Source organism: Gracilinanus agilis, chromosome 2 (genome assembly GCF_016433145.1).
Source record: "Gracilinanus agilis isolate LMUSP501 chromosome 2, AgileGrace, whole genome shotgun sequence".
Taxonomy (NCBI): domain Eukaryota; kingdom Metazoa; phylum Chordata; class Mammalia; order Didelphimorphia; family Didelphidae; genus Gracilinanus; species Gracilinanus agilis.
Window position 1 is genome coordinate 695,210,264 of NC_058131.1, and position 23,245 is coordinate 695,233,508.

At 57.4% G+C, this 23,245-nt stretch overlaps 1 protein-coding gene across 1 annotated transcript in view; it reads right to left on the reverse strand.

Moving 5' to 3' along the window:
- Positions 1-39: 39 nt before the first annotated feature.
- Positions 40-23,245, reverse strand: part of INPP5A (inositol polyphosphate-5-phosphatase A) — a 147,204-nt gene continuing 123,998 nt past the window's right edge. Inside the window, exons 12-15 of the mRNA XM_044660306.1 lie at positions 19,697-19,792; positions 19,225-19,299; positions 8,659-8,732; positions 40-439 (exon numbers count right to left, since the gene is read on the reverse strand). Coding sequence (XP_044516241.1) covers positions 310-439; positions 8,659-8,732; positions 19,225-19,299; positions 19,697-19,792 — 375 coding nt within the window. The 3' untranslated portion in view covers positions 40-309. The remainder of the gene's footprint in view (positions 440-8,658; positions 8,733-19,224; positions 19,300-19,696; positions 19,793-23,245) is intronic.

Sequence of the window (23,245 nt, forward strand, 5' to 3'; positions counted from 1 at the left end):
GTGAGCGTGTCAGGGTGTGATCACACGGGTGAGCGTGTCAGTGTGCGATCATACGGGTGAGCGTGTCAGCGTGTCAGTGTGCGATCACACGGGTGAGTGTGTCAGCGTGTCAGGGTGCGATCACACGGGTGAGCGTGTCAGGGTGTGATCACACGGGTGAGCGTGTCAGTGTGCGATCATACGGGTGAGCGTGTCAGCGTGTCAGTGTGCGATCACACGGGTGAGTGTGTCAGCGTGTCAGGGTGTGATCACACGGGTGAGCGTGTCAGGGTGCCATCACACGGGTGAGCGTGCACACTCTCAGGCCATCTAGCGGGTGGTACTCACTCTCAGGACAAGCTCCTTGGCGGAGGGGGACATGAGGATTCGGTCACACCACGCCGGGCACCGGGTGTTCATGTACTGCTTCCCTTGGCTTGAGTCTTCACTGTACGGGTAACTGGGGGAGACAAGAGATCCCAGTCACCCCTGACACGTGTGTCCCCCTCCCCCCGCTGGGCCCCAGAACGCCTCAGATCTCCTGGCGTGGCACAGAGATTCCCACCCCCGTCACGTCCCGGGATGCGGCCAGTCTAGTGTCTTCCGGATCGGGCGAGCTCTTATTAGGCGCCTGCTGTGTGCTGGGCGCTGAGGATGCCAAGGGAAAGTGCCCTCAGGGAGCCCCCAGGAGACGGAAAAGGGGGACTTCCTCTGGGGAGGCTCCCGAGGGGCCTCGGAGGGAGGACTGATGGAAGGCCTGAGCCAGTGTCGACGCCGGCACAGGGGAGACGCGACGGCCCCGGGTGGAAGCCAGCGGCCTCGAGAGCTGTTTTCTAGAAGGTCCCCGAGGCAGACGGCGGCCCCCGAGTGGGCCGGCTTCGTGGGAGCCCGCTGGGCAAAGAGAAAGAAACCCCAAACCCAGCCCCGAGAGGCGTCGGCCCCGACGGCACCCTCGAAAAGCCAAAGGCCGATGCTGAGTCGGGGCGCAGGCTTGTCTGTCCCCAGAGGAATGCAGAGAGAAGGCAGGCGGGCGGGCCGCCGGCCCTAGAAGGCCGGACAGCGGTCAGAGGACCCGTGGGAGAGCCCTTCCTCTGCCACATCTCCACAGGGTTCCCCTTAGGGCCTCCCCACAGAGGGCCGGCCCGAACATCTCCTGGGATGGAGAACTCACTCCCTATTGCGCACTGCCTGGGAGGCCTCCTGTCAGCCAGCCAAAACCTGCCTTGTCAGTGAGGACGATCCAGGAGGGTCACCAGAGGTGACACGTGGGCAGGGATTTGCTCACGTGAGTCCTACACTGAGGAATGTCAGCCCCGGGATTTGAACTCGGGTCCTCTCAATGTCTAATCTAGAGCTTTTGCCACTGCAGGCCCCTGCTCCCCTCAGCAGTGATTTACAGGCCCCGGAAAGACTTTTCCCAAAGCATAGACGTAGCTGGCTCAGGGAGAGGGGATGCCGGGGGCCCTGTACCGCCCCCCCCCCCAAACCCAGACCTTCCCCGGCTGCCTTAGGGGGACGGCATGGCACTGAGCAGATCAGGCCCCGAGCAGTGGCCGGCCTGCCAAGCAAAGGGCCCGCCCCCGGCCAAGGCCACTTCTCCAGGCCTCTAGTGTTTGCAGAGGGCCAGGACGAGAGCAGCGCGGCTCCTGCTCTCCTCTGCCGAACGGAAGCTTTTGGAGGACGGGGGCCGTCTGTGGGGACTGATACCCCTCGTGCTTGGCCCGGGCCGGCACCTAGTGAATGCTTGAGAAAGACTCCATTCGCTTCTCGAACCCTCCAGCTCTCCGTCCTCCCTCCCTCGATCCCTCATCCATCTTCCATCTGTCTGTCTATCCTCCCTCCCTCCTCCATCCTTCCTTCATCCCTCCCTCCATCTCTTCACTCATTCCTTCATCCTCCCTCCTCCATCCATCCCTCCATCCTTCCTCCTTATCCATCTTCCCTCCTCCCTCCCTCCATCCCTCATCCATCTTCCATCTATCTGTCTATCCTCGCTCTTCCCATCTCTTCACCCCTCCAGCCCTCTTATCCCTCCTCCCTCCCTCCCTCCTCCTTATCCAGCCCTCCATCTCTCTCTACTCATTTCTTCATTCTCCCTCCTCCCTCTTCCATCCTCCTTATCCAGCCCTCCGTCCTCCCTCGATCCCTCATCCATCTTCCATCAATCTTCCCTCCCTCCTCCACTCATTCCCTCATCCTCCCTCCGTCCTCCCTCCCTGGATCCCTCTCATCCATGTTCCAGCAGGCTGCCCCTCCTCCCCCGTGACTTCCCGGCTGCTGGGCCCCGCCGCGCCGGCCTCTCTCCTCTACCTTTCTGGACTTTGCTCCACCTCCTTTGCTAGCTTGTTATCCATGCTAACCCCTCGCTGTGGCTGTTCCCACAAGACTGGCCCTGGCAGCCTCCCGTCCCCCTTTTCACTCCTCCATCTCTTTGTGACCTCATCGGCTCCCATGGCTACCCGGGAGGACTCCCAGACACCGGCCCCGCCCCCCCGGGGGGGGGGGGGCCTCCTGCGTGTGCTGCGTGTCGGGCTCCCCCCGAGAGCCAGGCCTGCCCGTCTCTGGCGTCTCCTCAGAAACGAGGTCGATGCCGCCCGAGCCGGGGCCCCCCGACCCCCGCCAGACGGGAGCTTGCCGGGGCTGCCCAAGCGATCTTCCCAGAAAGCTCTGGAGGACATCCGGGGCCCGTCGTCCGCTCCCGAGCCAGGCTTCTTGGATCTGGGTCCTTCCGGCGGCTCCTCCGACGGGAAACTGCACCTCCCTGTCCTGGCCCTGGCTGTCCCCTGGTGCCCGGAGTCTCCCTCAGGGCTGTTGCTTAGAATCCATTTTCCTCCTCCCTGAAGCCCTCCCTGATCTCCCCCTCCTCCCAGCTGCTGGTGGTAGGTCCTCGCCACAATTCCCCAAATGGCCTCTGACTGAAGTTTGTATTAACATGTACGTGGATAGGCCGATTCCCCTGGCCGGCGGAGCTTCCCTCGGGGCCAGAGCAGGATGGCCGGCACACACGTGGACGGGGCTTAGTAAATGTTTGCTGACCCACAGCCGAAAACCTTGCTTTATGTGTGATCAGCAGGAATGAATTGGCCGTGGGGAAGGGCAGCGAACCACACCCAGGAGGGTCCCGAGTTCAAATCTGGCCTCAGAAACTCCCTAGCTGGGTGACCCTGGGCGAGTCACCTCACCCCCATTGCCTAGTCTTTACCACTCTTCTGCCCCGGAAATGGTACTTAGTGTGGATTCTAAGAAGGTTCGGGTTAAAAAGGAGGCAGCAGAGAGGCAGCTGGGTAGCACAGCAGACTGAGGGCCAGGCCTGGGTTCCAAGTCTTCTTGGCTGTGTGACCCTGGCCAAGTCACTTCAGCCCAGCGGTCTAGCCTTGGCACCCACAGGTGGAACTAAAAAGGTGCCGGGGGCGGGGGCTCCTCGAAGGGAGAAGGACACCTCGGCAGGCTTGGCCAGGCTCGGCGTAAACCAAAGCGCCCCGTGTCTCTGGGGCCGGAGCCTCGGCCGGGCAGGCTCTGACCTCGTGGCACCTTTGGCGGGGCTCCGAGCATCCCCGCGGGCGCAGCCGAGCACAGAGTCACGCCAGGAAACACTGACGAAGCCCCGTGTGGGTGCCAGCAGGGCCCCCAGGCCAGCTGCCCTCCCCATCTTCCAGGAGGAAAGCAGGGCCTCGGGGAGCTCCACAGCGGGCCGGCCACCTCTCTACTCCCGGAGGATTGTGTCACCCCAGCCGTGGCCGCCCAGGGGAGCCGCCCGCGAACGTGCCCGGCCAGAAGCGCCCGCCAGCGCCGAGAGCGAGCACGCTCCACCGAAGCCCGGCACACTGTTTTTCAGCCCACGCCGTGAGAACTCAATTTGCTGCTCCACTGCCGTGAGCAAATGTGGCTTAATTGGGAGCTTCCTCTCGCCTCCTCGAGGAGGGCCCCAGGTGTTTGCCGCCGCCGCCGCTCCACCAGGGGTGGCGAGGAAGCTCGGACCCCCGAGGGAAAGCCGGAGCCGGCTGAGCCGGCCCTCCGAGGGCCTCCCTGCTCTCTCTCAGGGCCACGGATGTCCCCCTTCACCAGCCAACCTCAGCACCTCGGACAGACTCTGGGGGGGCCCAGCCTTTGCTTCGGATCCCCCCAGCGCTTCCAGAAGGCCCGAAGCCCGTGAGCTTCAAGAGGGTCTCGTCCGGCCTGGGCCCCAGGGCAGGCCGTCCTCCCAGGCTGTCCAGGCTGATCGCAGGGAGAAGCGCCCCCCGCCTGTCCCTGCCTTGGCCCGCTGCCCCCCACCCATGGGGAGGTGGCTTTCAGGGCAGCAGGCGACCTTTCTGACCACGGCCAACTCGACCGAGGCTGACGGGCCTCTGACGTTCCCGGACCGCCAGGGCTCTGGGCTCGGAAGAAGGGAGTGAGGCTGAGTTCAGAGCCGGAAGGAAGGGCGTCGGGTCCGCCTCCGTCAGGGCTTCGAGGGGTCTGGAGACGGGCAGTAAGACGGGCAGGACTCAAGGACAGAGCCTCAGAGCTGAGGGCAGAGAGGGCACCCCAGGGAGCAAAGGCACGGAGACAGGAGAGACCGGTCAGGGAAGAGCAGGCCTCCCTTTGGCAGAGGCTCTGGGCACGTGCCGTCGGGCCGTGGAGAAGGGGACCGGCACCGGCTGGCTGCAGAGGGCACCGGAGCTCAGCCAGGGACGGAGGCTACGTGTTAGCTGGCGCTGCAGGGAAAGGGCCGGCCACTAAGGTAGAGGGGGCACTCTTCACGGTCCAAAGTTGGAGCCTCAGTTTCCCCAGCTGTCAAAGAGGGGCGACAGCGCCTTCCTGGGGTCCTTGGTCCTCTCTCCCCTCACCTTGGCCCTGTGGGAGTCTGGGGGGGGGCCAAAGGCCAAGCAGGTGCAAACGTGGGTCCCGGGGTGACAGGCGCAGAGGCAGGGGAGGGAGGTGCCTCCCTGGACGTCAGCGTGGAAGGCAGATGTGTCATTGCAGGGAGGAGGAAACGGGAGCCACCGTGGGGGACCTGGCTCCAGGGGGAGAAGTGCCAGAGAGCCCAGAACAGGTCCGGAAACTCCCGACAGCCTAATGCAGCGATAAAGAGCCCGAGCCCGCGGGAGACGCGTTATCCGGGAGATTGGGGCCTTTGCAGAGTTATCAGAAAGCAAACCGGGCGCCGGGCAGGGCGGCAATCGCCATCATTAATGGGGAAAGGCGATAAAAGAACAATCGCCACCTGGAGCTGGGCCGAGCTCGGTGCTCGCGGCTTTTCCGGGATTAGGGCCCTGGCCGGCTCCCCAGGGCCCAGCTGCTGTTTGCTCGGGACCAGTCGGGCCGCCCGGGCCTTGCGTTCAGAGGAGGCTCTGCTGCCGACGGTCGGGGTGGCCACGGACTCGGGCGAGGCGATGAAACCCCCCCCCCCGAGTGTCTGTCGGCTCTGGGCTCATGAGCCTTGTCTGGGCAGCGGGGGCCAAATGGGGTGCGCCCCCACCAGGCCTCCCCTCCTCGGGCAGCCTCGGCGAGAAGGGAGGTCCTCCGGCCTCTTCCAGCAGTTCTGTCCCCCCAACCTCAGCTGGCGGCACGAACGGCACAGCCCTTAATCACTGGCGAGGAGGGTGGGCCGGCCGCTCCAAGCCAACCATCCTGCTGGACGGCACAAGCCCACGGGCGTCCGTCTGGCACAGGCGGTGAGAGGAGTGGCGTCCGGCCTGGGCCCCGAACCTCGGAGCTGCCGTGGCCTGGACCTTTGAAAGGTGAGCCGAGGGGGCCGAGTGACCAGCAGAGGGGACCCCGTGGGAGAAGGGACAAGCCAAGATGGGACGAGCCCAGAGGGGTCCTGGGGAAATGGCCATTCAGATGGGCTGACGCGAGTGGCCTGGCCTGGGAGAAACTGGGGAAATGCTGGAACCCATCATCCCTGCGAACGTCGAGGACCTCCCTGTGTCCCCCGTGGAGCCCGGGCTGCCGGCTCGCTGCCCTCTACGCACGCCGGCCCAGGCTCGGACAGGGGCGGCTCTGTGATGCCGCAGCTGCCGGACCCCCGGACGGGTCCTGGCCTTCAGGAGCAGACGCCTGGCCTAGGCGCGCAGGAACAGCTCCCAGTGTGCTGTCCAGTTCCTGCTTCTCCAGAACCTTATTCTCTGCCATGAAGAGGGGGAGGGGATGTCCGGGGGGGGGGCGGTCACTGGTCAGATCGGAGCGAAGACTCCAACGTGCGCTCCAGGAAGGAGACGGCCGCCCGGAAAGAGCCTGGCCTGACTGGGGAAAACGGGCCCGTTTCTTTGAAGAAGGAGGCGCATGCAGCCCCCAGGGGAGGCCCAGCTCCGCCCTGAAAGCTTCGAGGGACCCCAATCCAGAAGACGAAGCAAGAAGGGAGACTCCTCAGAGGGCCGAGCCGGGCGCTGGCTGGGGGAGACCCTCCTGAGGGCCTTCTCAGGCTCCAGCAGAGGCTTGGCTCTTCAAAGCTCCCGAAAAGGAGTCCTCCGGCCTGACCACTGGGGCCCCTCCTGGCTCTGCTCAGACCACAACCGGTCCAGGCCATGCCCAGAGGACGGGCACTTTCCGGGACATGGACCTCGGGCCCTCTGCCACTTCTACATCCCACGCCAGTTCACCTGTGCTTCTCTTCCTCTCCTGGGCGCCCACACTGGTTCAGGCCCCCCTGCTAGGCACCGCCACGACAGGCGGCACCTGCCTCGGAGAGCCCTGGGCACGCTGCTAACTTCCCAAAGGCGCGCAAGCACAGAGAGCAGCCTTGGCCTGGAGCCACCGACTCGCCATCTGGCCACACTCTGCCCCCAAACCCTCTGCCGGGCCGCCATCCTTACAGAGAAAAAGAGTGTAGCATCGGGGCCGGGGACGAGAGCGGAGGCAGAGACGGAGAAAGAGAGACAGTCAGAGCAAGACAGAGACACCGGAGACAAAGATAGGAGATAGAAAGGAGAGACAGAGCAAGAGAGTGTGTGTGTGTGAGAGAGAGAGAGAGAGAGAGAGAGACAGAGAGACAGAGAGAGGGCACAAGAGCGTCTGCCCCAGAGGTCTCTGCTCTCTGCCAGGCGGCACCCCACGTGCCCTCTGACTGGAAGGATGCTGGTGTTCTCGGCCGAAGGAGGGGCCACGGGGTCAGGTGCAGACGGTGAGCCCTGGGTCATCTGGCGTCCGGGACGCCTGGGATACGGAGCCACGGGGAGAGATGGGAGACGAGAGCCGGGGAGTGGGCCGCACGGAGAGGCCTGCGGAGGGCACGGTGGCAGATAAGAGCGGGGGGAAGGGCCGGCCCAGCGTCCCGAGGGGCATCGTGCCAGGGCCGGGGCCCGGAGGACTCTTCAGAGAGAAGACCAAAGGGCACGATGGCCCGAAGGCCCAGGGACGAGGGGGGCGATCGACGGGGCTGAAGACGTAGAAGTCGAGGACGAACAGCCGCGATGAGAAAACGGTTGCCGGGCCCTGGACTAAGCCCCGAGATCCCTCACGGAGCACAGTCTGATGGGGAGACCAAGCGCCTTGAGCGACTGATCCCCAAAGTCTGCTGCTTCTGCCCAACTCCAGGCTCCCCGGCCATCTGGCCACTCGTCACTCCCTTCCTGTGTGTCCACCAGCTCAGCCCAGGGCCAGACCGACTGTGACCTCTTCCCGAGCCCACATGGCTCCAGGCAGGTCCCTTCCTTGCTCTAAAACCTCTGTGGCTGCCCAGAGCAGTGCCTTGAGGAGCCGGGGGTGGGGGTGGGGGGAGGCAGGGGCAGCTCCGGGCTCGGTCCCTTGTCGGTGAGGGGAGGAGCCTCACTGGAGGGTAAGGAGGGCTCCTCCTCCTCCTGAGCCAGACCCTGCCAGGCCTTCTTCCCGCTGTCCCGTCCCCTTTGTCCCCCAAGCTTAGTCCCAGAATCCCAGGAAAGGCCCCGGAGGCAACCCCGGACAGACAGGAAGCTGCAGGAGGCGGCTGCCTTCTTGCTGTGCCTCTTGCTGCCTTGGGGCGCCTTCTTTACTGGTTACACGTGCATTGGGCCCACCAACCCTGCACGTGCCACCTCGCCAACCACCGATGCCCCCTGGGTAGGCCTTGCCACCCTCCCCTCAGGCTGGCATGGCAGCGGCTCAGAGGGAGAAGCAGCCGCTGCTGACGGGGAGCTCGCCCTGCGGCAGGCCTCCTAGTCCCCCATGGCCAGTCTTCCTCGAGGTCCATTTGAGCCAAACAGAACAATTCTACTCGTGCCTCCAAATGACTGTCTTTGGAGTCCCCACAGGCCCGAACTCGTCCATTATGGTGTCCCCCTGAGGCATCTCCCCGAGCCTCCGGCCCTTCTCCATCCCGACTTAGCAGAGGCCGGGCAGAGGCCGGTGCCTTTTTCTCACGGCTCTGTATTTCGCTCTTGAATTACAAGTGACGGCTCCAAAGCCCGTCATTCGCCAGGGCTCCTCCTGGCGTCTCCTTTCCCCTCTCTGGTCCCCGTCCTTCTAGCGTGCCACGTGTGTGTGCACACACCTTCCTTCAGCAGCTCGTGGCGCCGGCGTGGCGGGGTGGGGAAGCAGCGGCCCCTTCCCAGAACCCTTTGGGAAAGCGGCAGATCAAGCTCCCCCGGCCACAGGCCAAGATCCACGCCGCCCCCCCAGCGGCCCCCTTCGTCTCCCTGGGCTGGGGAATCGCCGGAAGGCAGCGCCCGGGCACAGGGCCCGCGGCAGGGCGGCGGGCCCAGAAGGGAAGAGGCGCTCGCTTACCTGGGAGGGAATGAGATGTCCAGTTCATACAACTTGTCTTTGAAGCCCGACAACTCTTTGTCGAATTCCAGGAGCTAGAAAACAGAGAGATGGGGGCGTGAGACGTGCCGCCCGCCTGGCACGAGGGTCGGCTTTGCTGGCACAGATTTAAACCCTGTGAGGGCGGGGGAAAACCGGTGCAGCTGAAGCCACCTGTGACCCCGCTGCCGGGAGCCCCGCATGGATGTGCTGTGCTGCAGCCGGATGGAGGGAGGGGGCTGGGAAGGCAGCCCCCCCCCCCCACTGATGCACGCGTCATCCGTGCCCCACCTTCCCGATGGCTCCCTCCATGTTTGCCCGCCGTTCATTAATCATGTCCCATCTCACAGCTGTGCTGATACTGCTGTGAGAATGGCCGCGGTTCCCAGCAAAATGAGATTGGGTCCCCCCCCCCTTCCCCAGCTCATAAATCATTCCTGAAATGTGCAATTAGCAGCCACTCGCCCACGTTAATTATTTGTGGGAAAAGCCTCTACCTGGGCCACCTGCACCGGGGACGAGGCACCCCTCAAAGCCCATGACTTCTGCGCAGCTCGGTGGCCCGAGGAAGAAAGGGGGAGGCCTCTGGCTGCCCCCAGCCAAGGTCGCACCAAGGCAGAGGTGGGGGGCCACGGGCGTGGAATGCGGCATGCACTAATAGCTGGAGAGAGTGTGTGTATGAGCATGTGAGGGCGGGCGAGTGTGTGTGTGTGTGTGTGTGTGTGAGCCCAACAATGCCCGAGAAGGAAAGGGAGCACCGTTACAAGGTGGGTCCTCCCGTCCTCCCGCGTGGCCTCTCGGGGCCCAGCCCTGCCGCAGAGTCTCCCCTGGTAGAGGAAACTGGGCACATGTATGGCCCTGGAGAGGGCCCGCCGGGGGAGATGCCAAGGGGGGATGCGTGTCTGGGGGCTTTGACCCCCTTGTCCGAGGTAACTGCCATAGCCCTGAGGCGCACAGGACTGGCACAGCCAGGCCTGACCTCGTGGGCAGAGAGTGGGGCCTGAGCCACGCTGCCGCCCTTTTGGGGAATCTGCTTGGAGTTTTTCATTCTCGAGGGCGCCAGCTTGTCCTCCTCCTCTTCTCCCATTGGGCAGTCGTGGAGTGACCGGACTGTGCCTCTAAATGCTGAAACCTTCAGACCGTTAGGCTACGGACTGCCTGCGGACGTCGAATCTGACACCTTGTGTCCCCTCGCGCTGACCCAGCTTCCTCTGTAGACTCCTGGGAGGAGAGGGCGAAGGTCCCTCGATGATATTCAAACGTGGCCCTTGACCGGCTTGCTGGGTGCAGGGGTGGCCCCTAGGCTGTACCTGGGCAGCCAAGTCCTCTCCTGTCCACTTGCTGCCCAGTGGTGACAGGCCACGAGCCTCATCACAGGGTCACTGGGCTGGAACATGTGGGAGTTTATTGCTGATTGTGTCCTCATTTGGGGTTTTCCTGGCAAAGATACTGGAGTTGTTCACTGTCAGCTCATCTGACAGATGAGGAAACTGAGGCCAACAAGGTTGAGTGACTTGTCCAGGAACATGCAGCAAGGAAGTCCCTGAAGCCACATTTGAGCTCAGGTCTTCCCAACTCTAGGCCCGGCACTCTGTCCATCCAGCTGCCCCAATAGGAACATGTGTCCTCACACAGGGGCCTTCTCAGCATGTTCCAATTGTGCTATCTGGCTGCCACCCCCAACATTTAGGAGAAAGGGATTGATGGGCACTTCTGGGAAAAACGTCCCTGCGTGAGAGCGGAAAAGAGCGTCCCAAATTAAGCTTTTATTAAGCTCACTCTCCCTGAAGCTCTTTCATTCTTTCCTCTGGCCACGCTCCCGGGTTAGGCGTTAGAGGGAAAGCCACCACCCACAGGGACGCCACTTGGCCCAATTGCCACAGAACAGACCCCGTGCAGCGGTGCTTCAGACCCCAAAGGAGACCTGTGGCCATCGCTGTAGGGAGCCCAAGTCCAACATCCGAGCAGGGCTGGCCAGAGCTGCCTGTGGACACTTTGGCAGAGCTGCAGAAGGGAAATGATGCATCTGGAGGACCCCCACGAGAGGCCAACGAGAGGTGCCCTTGGAGGACGTCAATGGGTCCAGGTACCATAGAGGCACCGGCAACTGGCACAAAGGACAACTGCAGCTTCTGAAACCTGAGAGGATTTTCAAGATCGCTTGGGGCACTGCCATGCTTTCTGGGTTCTTGCCCCTTCCTGAGATGCCCGAGACAAAGAATCAAGTTTCTGTGACACAGACATGTGCCAGCCTGTTATGAGCCCTTTAGGGTTAAATGCTTTCCTGTCACAGCCCAAGTTTCTAGAGTGGAGACAGTGGGAAGCATTAGCTAAGAGGCCCCAGGCTCAACTCCCAGCCCTGAGGCTCTGGGTGCATCACCCCCTCCCCAGGCTCCCTTTCCTCTTCTCTAAAATGGGGCCACACAAAATTAGGACATTAATGTATTGCTGGTGAAGCTATGAATGGATCCAATTATTCTGGATGGCAATTTGGAACTCTGCCCAAAGGGCTTTAAAAGACTGCCTGTCCTTTGATCCAGCCATACCACTGCTGGGTTTGTACCCCAAAGAGATCATAAGGAAAAAGACTTGTACAAAAATATTTATAGTTGCTCTTTGTGGTGGCAAAAAACTGGAAAATGAGGGGGTGCCCTTCAATTGGGGAATGGCTGAACAAATGCTGGTATCTATTGTTGATGGAATACTATTGTGCTCAAAGGAATGATGAACTGGAGGAATTCCACGTGAACTGGAAAGACCTCCATGAACTGATGCAGAGCGAAAGGAGCAGAACCAGGAGAACATTGTACACAGAGACGGATACATTGTAGCATGATTGAATGTAACTGACGGGTCTGTACTAGCAGCAATGCAGTGACCCAGGACAACTCTGAGGGATTTATTAGAAAGAACACTGTCTACGTCCAGAGGTAGACTCTTAAGCGATGACCCTAGTGCAATTATCAACAATACTGAAATAGGTCTTGATCAATGATACATGTAAAACCCATTGGAATTGCATGTTGGCTATGAGCCGGGAGGGTTGGAGGGGAGGGAAAGAACATGAATCATGTAACCATGGAAAAATACTCTTAATTAAATAAAAATTTCCAATTAAAAATAAATAAAAAATAAAATAAAATGGGGCCACAATGGCACTGGCACATGGGGTGGTACCACAGAGCAAACCAGAAGATGGGTATGAAGTGTGGAATGTGTGAGAGAGACATGGGCCAGAGCCCTCTGACTGTCCTGCTCCAGGGCCCTCCACAATGGGCACAATGGACTCAGCCTGGGCAGGGGGTTCGGGCTGAGCTTCTGGAGCACTTCACCCAATTTCTCTGGCTCCATTTCTCTGTCACTCTCACATACCACGAGTGATCCAGGTATTCCCTGGTGACAGGCTCTCGGGTGGGTATGGCCAGGTCCAAAGATATGCTGAGCTGAATGACTTTCTGCCTCCCAGAATGACTAGAACAATTCACCACCTGCTCCACTAACGGTGTATGAGTGTGTCTGGGCTCCCATGGCCCAGCCATTCTTGTCACTTTTCCTTCTTTCTGTCATCTCTGATCATCGAATAAGCAGAAAATGGGAATGAGAGGTGCTGAATATGCACAGGAAGATCATGAACGACTTTGGGAACTTCTGGGGTGGGGACGGGGGTGTGGAATAGTTGTTGATAGCTTGATTTCTTCCCCTGTTCCTATAAACTTTGCCCCTTTCTCTAGCGGGAAAGAGCTCTGCTTTTTAGATCTTGGAATCCATTCCCCATCTGCATAGGGTGCCAGACCCTTCTCAAAGGCACCGGTGAGAGATCTTCTCCCAGTTAGCACTTTCCTTCTAACCTGAGTATACTGATTTTGTTGGGCTAAAAGCTTTTCAATTTTATCTGATGAAAACAGCCCATTTTAAACTCCTGCAATTGCCCCCTCCTTTGTCCAGCCAAAACCTCTTCCCATCGCTGTAGCTGTGAGAGCTATGTGTGGCCTTGTTCCTCTCATTTGTTCATGACAAAGACTGCTCTAGCTTGGTCACAGATTCCCCGGACTTGGTGCCATCTTGTTCTCGTTCACTCATTTTTCAGTCGTACCCAACTGTCCGTGACGCCTTTGGCCTTGGCAAAGATGCTGGAGTGGACTACCATTCATTTCCTTCTCCGGCTGAGTTTCTGGGCAAATGGAGAAGTGGCCTGTCTTACTGTGGTATGTAGTGTTACAGCCAGACTATTTCCCCATTTGCCTACTGCTGTTCTTCAACCAGAGCCAAAGAGTTTACGGCTTTTGTAGCATCTGGTGCTGCTCAGAATCCTTCCTCCCCACTTTTTACATCATTCTCCCCAAGATGCCCGACCTTCTGTTTCTCCAGATGAATTCTGTTATTATTTGTTCGAGCCCTCTAAAAAGGAACCCTCTGGTAGATTCACTGGCACCACACTGAAGAAGTAAATGAGTTTGGGTGGCAAAGTCACTTTTACTATTTTGGCACGACCCAGACATGCACAAGTAACCCAGATTTTTAGGTTTGTCTTGATTTCCGTAGAGGGTTTTTTGGGTTAATAATAATAGTTGGCATTTACATAGCACTTTAAGGTTTGCAAACACTTGAATAAAAACATGATCTCATTTAAGCCTCATAACAGACTTGGGAGTTGGGTGCTATCCTTATCCCTATTTTATAGAGGAGGAAACTGGTAAGTGCCTCGCCCAAGATTACACATCAAGGAAGTATATCTCAGGCTGGATTTGAACTCAGGTCTTCTTGATTCCGATTCTGTTCTCTAACCACCGTACCACCTAGCTGCTTCACGTAGTCCCTGTATGTGACTTCCTAGGTGGACACCAGGTAATTGTGTATACTCTGCAGTGAATGGATCTCATCCTATCTCTTCCTCTACATTTAGTTGGTAAGATTTGGAAAGACTGAGGATTTCGATGGGCTTAATTTATGTCTTGCTACCTTCGAAAGAGATTGTTTCAGTCCAAAAAGTAACGCGACACGTGAAAATTCAGGGCTCTGCGACTGGCAACTGCCAAAAAAGATGTAAAATAAAAAGACTGCTAAATCGGCGCCATTTTCCCGAGTGGCATAAAGCCTCAGCAGTTTACCCGGGCATGCTCGTTCTCGCTCCTAGAAGCGATAGTGTGAGTCATTGCATTGTTTTCCACCGATTATGAGCTCCCGCACGGGCCTCTGTCTGGGGTTCTCGCTTCTAACATGTCCTGTCCCCACTCAGAGCAGGTCTTCTCTTCATCTCATTATTGCTATTCGGTCCTGAGTTTAAATGTGGTCTAGCTGCATGGCCCCGGGCAGGTCACTTATCCCCCACTGCACGGCCCTTACCACTGCCTTGAACCAATACACAGTACTGATTCTAAGATGGAAGCTAAGGGTTTAAAAGAAAAAAAAAAGATGGCTCCAGAGTAGAAGAGGGGAGATGCTGGGAGCTCTGAGAGCCTAAGAAATGGCATCCAGCGCCTACGTACGTCCGTATAAGAAATATTCAGTAATAAATCACGGGGTTCGCGACGCTGCACAATTTCCAGCTTGCGTGAAGGGTCTTGGAATGGGCTGGCCTGTGAAACAAGGTCCTCCTGTGCCGAGCCGAGCCGACTCTCTTGGGAGTTCTACAATCACACCATAATGCTCGTCTGTGGTAAGGGGGGGGGGGGCTTTTGCTTCCATTTTGCCCAGGCTCTTCCCTGTTTATTTTTCGTGCCTCATTGCTATCATTAGGATTTCTAAAACCAATCTTGGGGAAAGCCGAGATCGTTGCTTTCTTCCCGATCTCGCGGGAGAAGCGATCCTCAATTACAGACGATGCTAGCTAGCTCTTGGGCCGAGCCCGATACTGTTTACTATATTAATGAATGGTCCGTTTATTCCTCCACTTCCCAGCATTTTCACAAAAAGGAGTGCGGTGTACCTTGTTAGACAACGACCGAGAGAATCATGGGATTTTTTGTTTTGGTGGTCTTTGTAGGCTTTATTTTGTTTGGAGCTTAATCATAACGTATAACCTTTTTATGGTGATGAGCTACTCACTTTGCTGACATTTTCAGCAATATTTTGCCTTGATCTCAGGAGAGACGATGGCCTGGAGTTTTATTTTGCTGTTTTGTCTCTCCCTGGTTTAGGAATTGGGATTTTACTTGGTCCACAGCAGGCATTTGCCTTTGTATTTTACAGATAATCTACGAATGCTGAATAGTGGGATTAAATGTGCTATGAATGGCTTGCGAGGATTCACCCGTAAGTGATTGTCTCCTTTCCAGGTTCTTTTCCCCACTTTGGGAGTTACTTTCTAGTCTTGTTCAATTTCTTTTTCTGTGGTTGCCTTATTTCAATTTTCCGTTTCTCCTTTCATTCGTCTAGAAAGTTTCTATGTTTTGTAGCTACTCACATACTTCATTTAAACGATCGAACTACAACGTCACATATGAATCACACATTGAAATAGAATTATAAGCAGAATAAAATTTGCTGGCATATAATTGGGCAAAATGATTTGAAATAATTCCTTCATTTGCTGAGAATTCTCTCTCTCTCTCTCTCTCTCTCTCTCTCTCTCTCTCTCTCTCTCTCTCTGTCTCTCTCTCTCTCTCTCTCTTTAATGTTTGGATCCGGGTGATTTGGCTTCCTTCTCGTTTTAGAAATAGCTCTTATGGCTACTTATCATTTCAATAATTCTATTTTGTTCAGTCAGATTTCCCCCCAAAACGGCTGATTTTCTAGCATTTATTAGTTCTACAGCCGATTCATTGGTCTATGTTGGTGAAAATATTAGCAACGTAAACATTTACTTAACTAAGGATTGTTTTGGCTGTATTCTAAAAGTCTTGGTATATGATAACGTGTTGTTATTTTGCCTCAGTTTTCCCATCTGTAAAATAGGGATCACAATAGCGCCTGCCTATCTCATAGGGTTGCTGTGTGGACCCCATGACTTAATATTTGTAAAGAACTCTGCGGCCTCAGAGCCCCGTACGCATGTGCTAGCTCCCATGAAAGAGCTCACTCACGGCTGCCTGGAGCACAAGGGAGAGCCGGGCCCCTCAGTCACTTTTCAGGGTGCCATCTTACCCCGAAGCCCCCCACGCTGCTTTCGTGGCGGCTTGAGTAAAATGACACGGTGAGCAGCCGGACAAGGGGGAGCACCACGAGGCCGGCTCTCGAGTAACCCGGGGCCCTCCTCTGGGCACCGCGCTCCCCTGGGGGAGGGAAGCCCATCGGGACGAGCACCCTCATTCGGGGTTTCCTTCTCCCAGACCGGCCCCGGCTGTAGCCGTCCTCTCTCGGCAGCGCCTGCTGCCGTGGGGCTCCGAAGGGCGGGAAAGGCGCTCGCGATCATCATTCTTTCAGGACTCTGCCGGGATGATCGGATCGCAGTGAGTGTAAATGATTCGGTCGTTTCCACATAAGTCGTGATTAACGTTTACTCCTCCGCGATCTATTTATTTGGGGCCCAAAGGACAGAGTAAGGCGGGTCCCGAGTCCCCCCAGCACGGCGCCTCGGCGAGGGAACGGCCCTCATTCTAAAGCTCACTTCCCCACCGTTTCACTGAAAAGAATTCGGCAGCCTAACAGGGTGGGCAGCACGGAGCCGCCCTGCCGTCTCTATTCTTGGCCAGAAGAAACCAAACAGAGCCTACGATCCGCGTGCTGCCCCCCAACGACTAAACGCTTCCTGCGAGCCAGGACGGCGCACGGGCAATCAGGAAGGGCTTCCGTCGGCCCTCAGGCTCCAGGCACTGGGCACCTCCCCGGCTCGGGCCTGCCCTCCCAGGGCTAAGTGAGGGGCTCTCTCCCGGCCTGGTCACTTGGAGGACGACGAGGCCGCCGGAAGGGGGGGGGCATCCAGCAGGCCATCTCGGCCGGCCTTTGGTGGCACTGCCCTCTTTGCACCCATCCCTTTCCCGTGGCAAAGGCGTGAGAGCTAAAGAAGAGGCTGAGCCTGGAGGGGAGGCGGCAGGCGGGCAGCAGATCCGTCCGGCCCATCGGGGTCCGCCTCGTGGCCGACTGTCGGGAGTGCCGGCCGCGTAAACCCTGTTTCTTCTCGGCGAATCCCGGGAGTTTATGGCCGGTTTCTCCGGCCAGCCTGGACGAGTCCACGGGGAGAGCCTGGGCGCTGGGGCGGATTTCCAGGCTGGGTCTCTCGGCGGCCCATCATCGGATGGGGATGAATGGCGGAGAAGGGAAGCCGCTCCTGGGGTGCCGGTTGGGAAATGCTTCTGAGGAGACATGACGGCTCACGGCCGCATCCTTCATCTGTAGCTTTCGGCCATTGCTCAAGACCCCGGGAGCGGCTTCCGCCCGGCTCGCCGGCATTCTCCTTGATTACAAGGCTGAAGGAAAGGCGGGGTGGGGGCGGATGGCCCGGGGACAGTGATGAAGCGGCCCCTGGATAATAAATATTTGTCAGGGCCCGGCACATCTGCACAAATTCCGCGGCTCCTGAAGAGACACCACACGGATAAAAAAAGGGCTCGGAAAATCAATGGCTCTGGAGTTCAAGCAGTTGCTAAACACAGAGAAAACATCTTCATCCAGCAGCCGGAGGGCTGTGAAAATTCCCAAGCCTGGCATCGGCGCGGCGGAGGAAAATTTAATCTTCCCAAATACTCATCAGGGTTCTCCATCCTGCAGCCCTGACAGCCCCACTTATAATTAATTATACAATTTCGATGGGAATATCGACTAAACAAAGCTATAAATCATAGAAAAAGTCAATAGGTGTGGACACATTCAATCATGTCCCGACCAATGATTACTGCTCTTAAAATACAATAATTATTTTCCGGAGCCAGCTTGAATTAAATTTCTGTCAGGCCGGTACAAGCCGGTGCTTGATGAAGGATGCGATGGATTTGGGGGGCCGAGTTCGGCCCAGGGACATTTATCCTCGCCGAGAGGTAGTTTGTTCTTGGTGACCGTGGTGTGCGTGTTTAACCAGACCATGAAGATGAGATGATCTCCGGCGGCTCATTACGCCATTCATCTTGGCCCGCCACAGTGAAGCGGGGACATTTCCTGCTTCTCCAACGCGCCGCGGAGGACTGGGCAGCAGTGGGGCATCCACCCGGGAGCGCACCCACGAGGGGGAGTGCAGGAGACAAGGCGGTGCCATGTTGGATCCCCGGGAAGGCCGAGGGCTGCCTGTCATCCTGGAACGGCCTCCCGCGGCAGCTCCAGCTTCTCCTGGGCAAATCTGCCTCCAGACTCAAGGGCGCCGCGGACCCGCCGAGTGCGACCGGAAAGCGTAGCATCTGAGCCGGGCGAAAAATGGCGGCTCGGAGGCCGGAGGCCCGGGCTCTCTCCGTGGGGACTTCCTAAGGCTCTCGCTTCAAATGCTCGGCCACTTCCTGGGGGTCGGGAGTCCCCTTGTGGGCTCTGTCCGCTGCAGGCTGGACGCCGAGCTCCACCCCCGGGCTAGGTCCTCGCCCGAACCCAACTGCCTCTCCTTCCGAGGCGTCGATGCCAGGCCGGGCACAGTCACCCCAGGGCAGCCCTTTTACTCCGAGGATGACTGAGGGAGGCCTCCAAATGGCAAAATGGCATCTATGAGAGGGTTCAGAGGCAAGTCCTCGAGGAGGGTGGTGAGTCTTGGGACACCGGACCGTCAGAAAGACTTGTGAGGGGAAAGAGTCATAAATGCACACGTGTCCAGAGGGGCAGAGGCATACGTGTGCGTGCACACACACACACACACACATGCACGCACCCGCCCTCTCTCTCTCTCACACACACGCAGAGACAGAAAGGAGCCCACCTGTTACTCAGAGAAACTCCAGCAAAGGGCTAAAGACAAACGAGGCAGCTCTGCAGACCCTCCCTTGTGATGCAAGACGCCAGCTCGGTGCTGGCAGAGACCCACAGACTCTCGAATCCAGGCCGAGCCTGAGGCAGCTCCCTCTTCCGTGACCCAAAGATGCTGCCTTTTTTCAGGGTTCCACTTCTCAGGTGTGGCTCACGGGCCAGTGCGGGAGCCCCGAGGGATGATGGGGGCCCTCACGCAGCCAAGAACGAGGTCCCGAGGCTCCCTCAATATTGTCCGGTGTTCCCGGGCCCGGGGGAGCGTGAAGCTCCCACATTTGTCCTTAGGGGTGACTCCCGGCTCTTTGGGCCACGGTCAGGGGGAAGGTCCAAACTGGTGCATGGGCTGGGCTCTAGGCCCAGTGGGCACTCGGGGCATGAAAAGCAGCTGGCACATGTATGTTTTGCTCTAACGTGGTTGGTGCTATTTATGCAGAAGAGCTCCAGACCCCTGGTGTGTGCCCACAGCCTCCCAGGCCGAGCCATGCAATGGGCTGCTTCTGCTCTGGCCTGGGACACGGCAGGCACCGAGCACAGGACTGAATCCAACATTTCAGGGCATTTAAATACGAACGCACGGTTCTCCAGCCTTGCTGGGTGGACAGGCCCCTAAGTGGCCATCCACATGGCCTGGCCTGCCACTCTCTCTGGCCTGGGTTCCCGGTGGGAGACGGGCCCTGGCACCACTGAGGTGGACGTGACCCGCGGAGGGCTGGGGAGGAGGCGGCGACTTACCGCCGTCCCATTGTTGTCTCGGAACACTTCTTGGTTGAAATAGTCAAACAACTTCTTCTCCAACTGCAGCATGACCTGGGAAGAAAGCAAGGACGCATGGCAGGGGGTGCCAGGCTCGGGGCAAAGGCTCAGGGGGTCTGAGGGCCTGCAAGGCTTCCCTTCTACCCTCAGCTCTCTGGTCAAGCCCTTTGGTCACCCCAGCTTCAGACAGGCAGGCAGAGAGCGAGGGTCAGAGCAGCTACCCAAAGGAGAGCTTGGCCTGCGTGGGGAAGGGGCAGGCCAGGAGACCGGGAGATTCCCAAGAGTGGGGTCGGGGGTTCCTTCTCCCCAGCAGCCAGGCCACACTGACCTCCCCACACAGAAAGGGTGGAGAGTGGGGAGCTCCGGCCCTCACACAGCCACTGGGGCAGGGCCCAGGAACGTTCCCCGCCCCCTCCCCGCTTGCTGACATCGGGCCCTTCAGGCTACCTACCTTCCGGTCGTTATCAGATTCACGGAATATTAACTTCACGACTTCATTTGTGTCAGCTGCCCGTATGGTCTGCATCGTGGCTTTGGTACAAAGTGTCTGCAGAGACAGAGTCAGGGCCGGAGGTTAGGTCACCGAAAGGAAAACAGAAGACACATGCCAAGGGCTTTTCCTGGCCACCCCCAGGCCCAGTAACATGGTAGCGGGCAGAGCATTTAAAGAACCCTCGCCAAGCCCTGGAAGAAAAGGCAAAAAGATGTCTCAGAAAAACCAGGCTTTACCACCTCACACCCAGCAGATTGGCCAAAATGACAGCAAAGGGGATGTGGCAAAACTGGGACACTAATGCACTGCCAGTGGAGTTGTGAATGGATCCAACCATTCTGGAGGGTAATTTGGAGCTATGCCCAAAGAGCGCTAAAAGACTGCCTGTCCTTTGATCCAGCCATAGCACTGCTGGGTTTGTACCCCAAAGAGATCATAGATAAACGGACTTGTACGAAAATATTCACAGTTGCATTCTTCATGGGGGCAAAAAATTGGAAAACAAGGGGATGCCCTTCGATTGGGGAATGACTGAACAAATGGTGGTATCTGATTGGAATGGAATAATGAGCTGGAGGAATTCCATGTGAACTGGAAAGACCTCCAGGAAGTGATGCAGAGTGAAAGGAGCAGAACCAGGAGAACATTGTACACAGAGACTGATACATTGTAGCACAATCGAATGTAACTGACTTCTCTACTAGCAGCAACGCAGTGACCCAGGACAATCCTGAGGGACTTATGAGAAAGAACGCTATCTACATCCAGGGGAAGAACTGTGGGAGCAGAAATGCAGAAGAAAAAACAACTACTTGATCACATGGGTCGATGGGGATAGGATTGGGGATGTGGAGTCTAAACGATCACCCTAATGTAAATATTGATAATATGGAAATAGGTCTTGATCAATGACAATGTAAAACCCAGTGGAATTACTTGTTAGCTATTGGGGGGGAGGATGGGGGGGGAGAAGGAGTGGAGGGAAAGAACATGAATCATGTAACCATGGAAAAATATCCTAAATCAATTAATTAAATAAAATTTTTCAAAACAAAACAAAACAGGCTTGCTTTGCTCATGCTCCTGGAGGCACTGATGGAGTCTGTGTTCATGCCACACATGCTAGGTGATGCTGAGGAAACAGGATGGTCTCCGGTTCTCTTTCTGCACCAGCATCTGCCCCTATCCCCACCCCACCCCAAGAACACAGACCACACAGCAAGTTCCACCAAGATGTCCAATACTCCTTCGATGTCGTGCCTAGAGTTGCCCAATGTGTATTGTGGTCACAATTTGTCCCCAGGCCTCCAGATCAATCTTGTGCCACCCCATCAGATCCCAGGGACCCAGGTGATGTGTAGGAGGCAGATGCCAAGGTGGAGACTAAGCAGGGAGGAGGCTGACAGGTCATTTTCCTCTGTCCTTGGGATGGCAGTCGTCACCCCTGTGTGCCTGCCCCAATCACCAAGAGCCCCCAAAGAGCAGGGACATCTCATTTTTGAAAAGTGCCTCTATGGGGCTGACCACAGCTCCTGTGACAATGAGAGCTTCTCGAATGCTTCTCCCTTCACTAATTTGCCTCCCACAGCAGCACAGGCCATGTCAGAACAGCTCTCTATTGTAGGGAATTTTTTTTTTCCATTGAACCTAAGTCTTTCTACTCTTTCCTTCCCTCCCCCAAGTCTCGCACCTGGTTCTGGCCACTGGGGCCGAGCAGAACAAGCCTAATCCCTCTCCTACAGGACAAGACAGGATGACCTTTCAAATGTTTGAAGACGGTTTTCTCCCTCCCCCTCCTCGCTCCTTTCCCGGGCCTTTCTTCTTCTGCCCCACACTTCCTATCACCAGCCCTCTTCCTCCTCGTCTTCCTCCTCCTTCTCCTCAGGCCTGGGCTCCAAGCACTTCCTTATTCTCACCATCCTCTGGAAGCTCTCCAGCTTCTCTGGACCCTTCTCGAGGCACCTTAAGAGAGCGAAGAGAGGCCGAAGTGAAGAGGTGAGGGTGGGGATAGAGTCCTCGGGGACCCTGGGCAGCCGCTCTCTGAGGCTGTGGAGAAGGTGCCACCACTTGAGAATTCCTTCTCCCAGGAATATCTCAGACTGAGGTGACACCCCCTGCACGAATGAGTTCTCCTTCAGTATAGTCGTCCAATTTGAGAATGGGTATGCCTGGTGAGCCCCCATAGCTCTATCTTGCCCCCAAGAAGTACACAAGGTACTTTCCCACTCTTCTGCCCACCTCTTCAGCATTCCCCCGATTTACCATGTAGCATCCCCATCAAAACAGGATTTGAGGCGAGTCTGCCCCGATCCTGTGCTTGCTGACATCAGGTAGGCTCTCTCTGATCACGGCTTCCTTTCCTCTCACTTCACTAGCCTTCTCTTACGGATCCATTCTAGAATTTCCTCGCAATCAAAGCCAAAGTCCTTGGATCTAGACTTTACTCTCCTCTCTCTGAAATGGGAATATTTGCCTTTGTCCAGACCTTTAGCTCTTCCCGCCCCCACCCCCCACCGCTCTTTCTCTCCTCCCCACTGTCTTTTAGAACCTAAAGACGCCGTTGTTCATCTGAGCCAAGACGTCTGAGTCCGAACTTGCTGAGTGTGACTCGGTACACCACATTCTACAAAAGGACAAGAAGGGGGAACAGCCTTCGAAAACTATAGCAATTTGTTAGCATAATCCGCTTCTCTCTCTCCATAGAGGTCCAAGAACATAGCACCGTAGTTGGCGTTAGGGAAGAACCCCAGTGCCCGGGCAGTGCCAAATGCCACCTCTAGCCTTGGCAACCGTATGGTCCAGCCAACTGTGTACAGGTGACTGATGACGAAGCATGGAAACAGAAGGATGGGGGCGAGGTTCAGGCTGGGCAGGGTAGGCTCAAGGGACCCTCATCTTGGAATCAAGGCTGGGCGGGCATGACCTAGAGATCACCTACACCAAAAGCAAGAAAACTGGAAGGTCAGGGTAGTCACAGGAGAACAGATCCCAGTGGCCTGAGGCACCCTAAAGAGGGATGGCAGGAGGTGCACAGAAATGAGCTTGCTCGTTCCTCTGGTGGCCTGCTTCTCTGCCCAGGCTGGTGTCCCTCCTTGTGGGCCCCCTCCCCAGGAGAAGCATAAATGCCAAGGCCAGGGGACCCTGGAAATGGGTGCCCCAACCCACAGGTCCAAGAGCTACTGTCTGGGCTAGAAACGAGGCTGTGTCCATGGGAGAGGAGAGTCATGGCAAAGGCACCAGGACCTCTGTTGGTAAGGCCTCTCTCGGGGACGGGCACTCGCTACAGCCTCCGCTCTCCTGTCACCCCCATCGGCCATCTCTGGGTCTCTGGCCTCCAGCCTCGGTTGGGCTTCGGGCCTCAAAACCACCTCCCTCGTGCCATCTGGCTGTGTGGGCAGCGAGCTGCCATCGAGGTCATCGAGCAGCAGCAGGCCTTCCCCCGGCATCCCCCGCTCAGCCCATCTCTCCGTGGCAGGCATTGAAATTCCAGGCACAGCCCGGCTAATC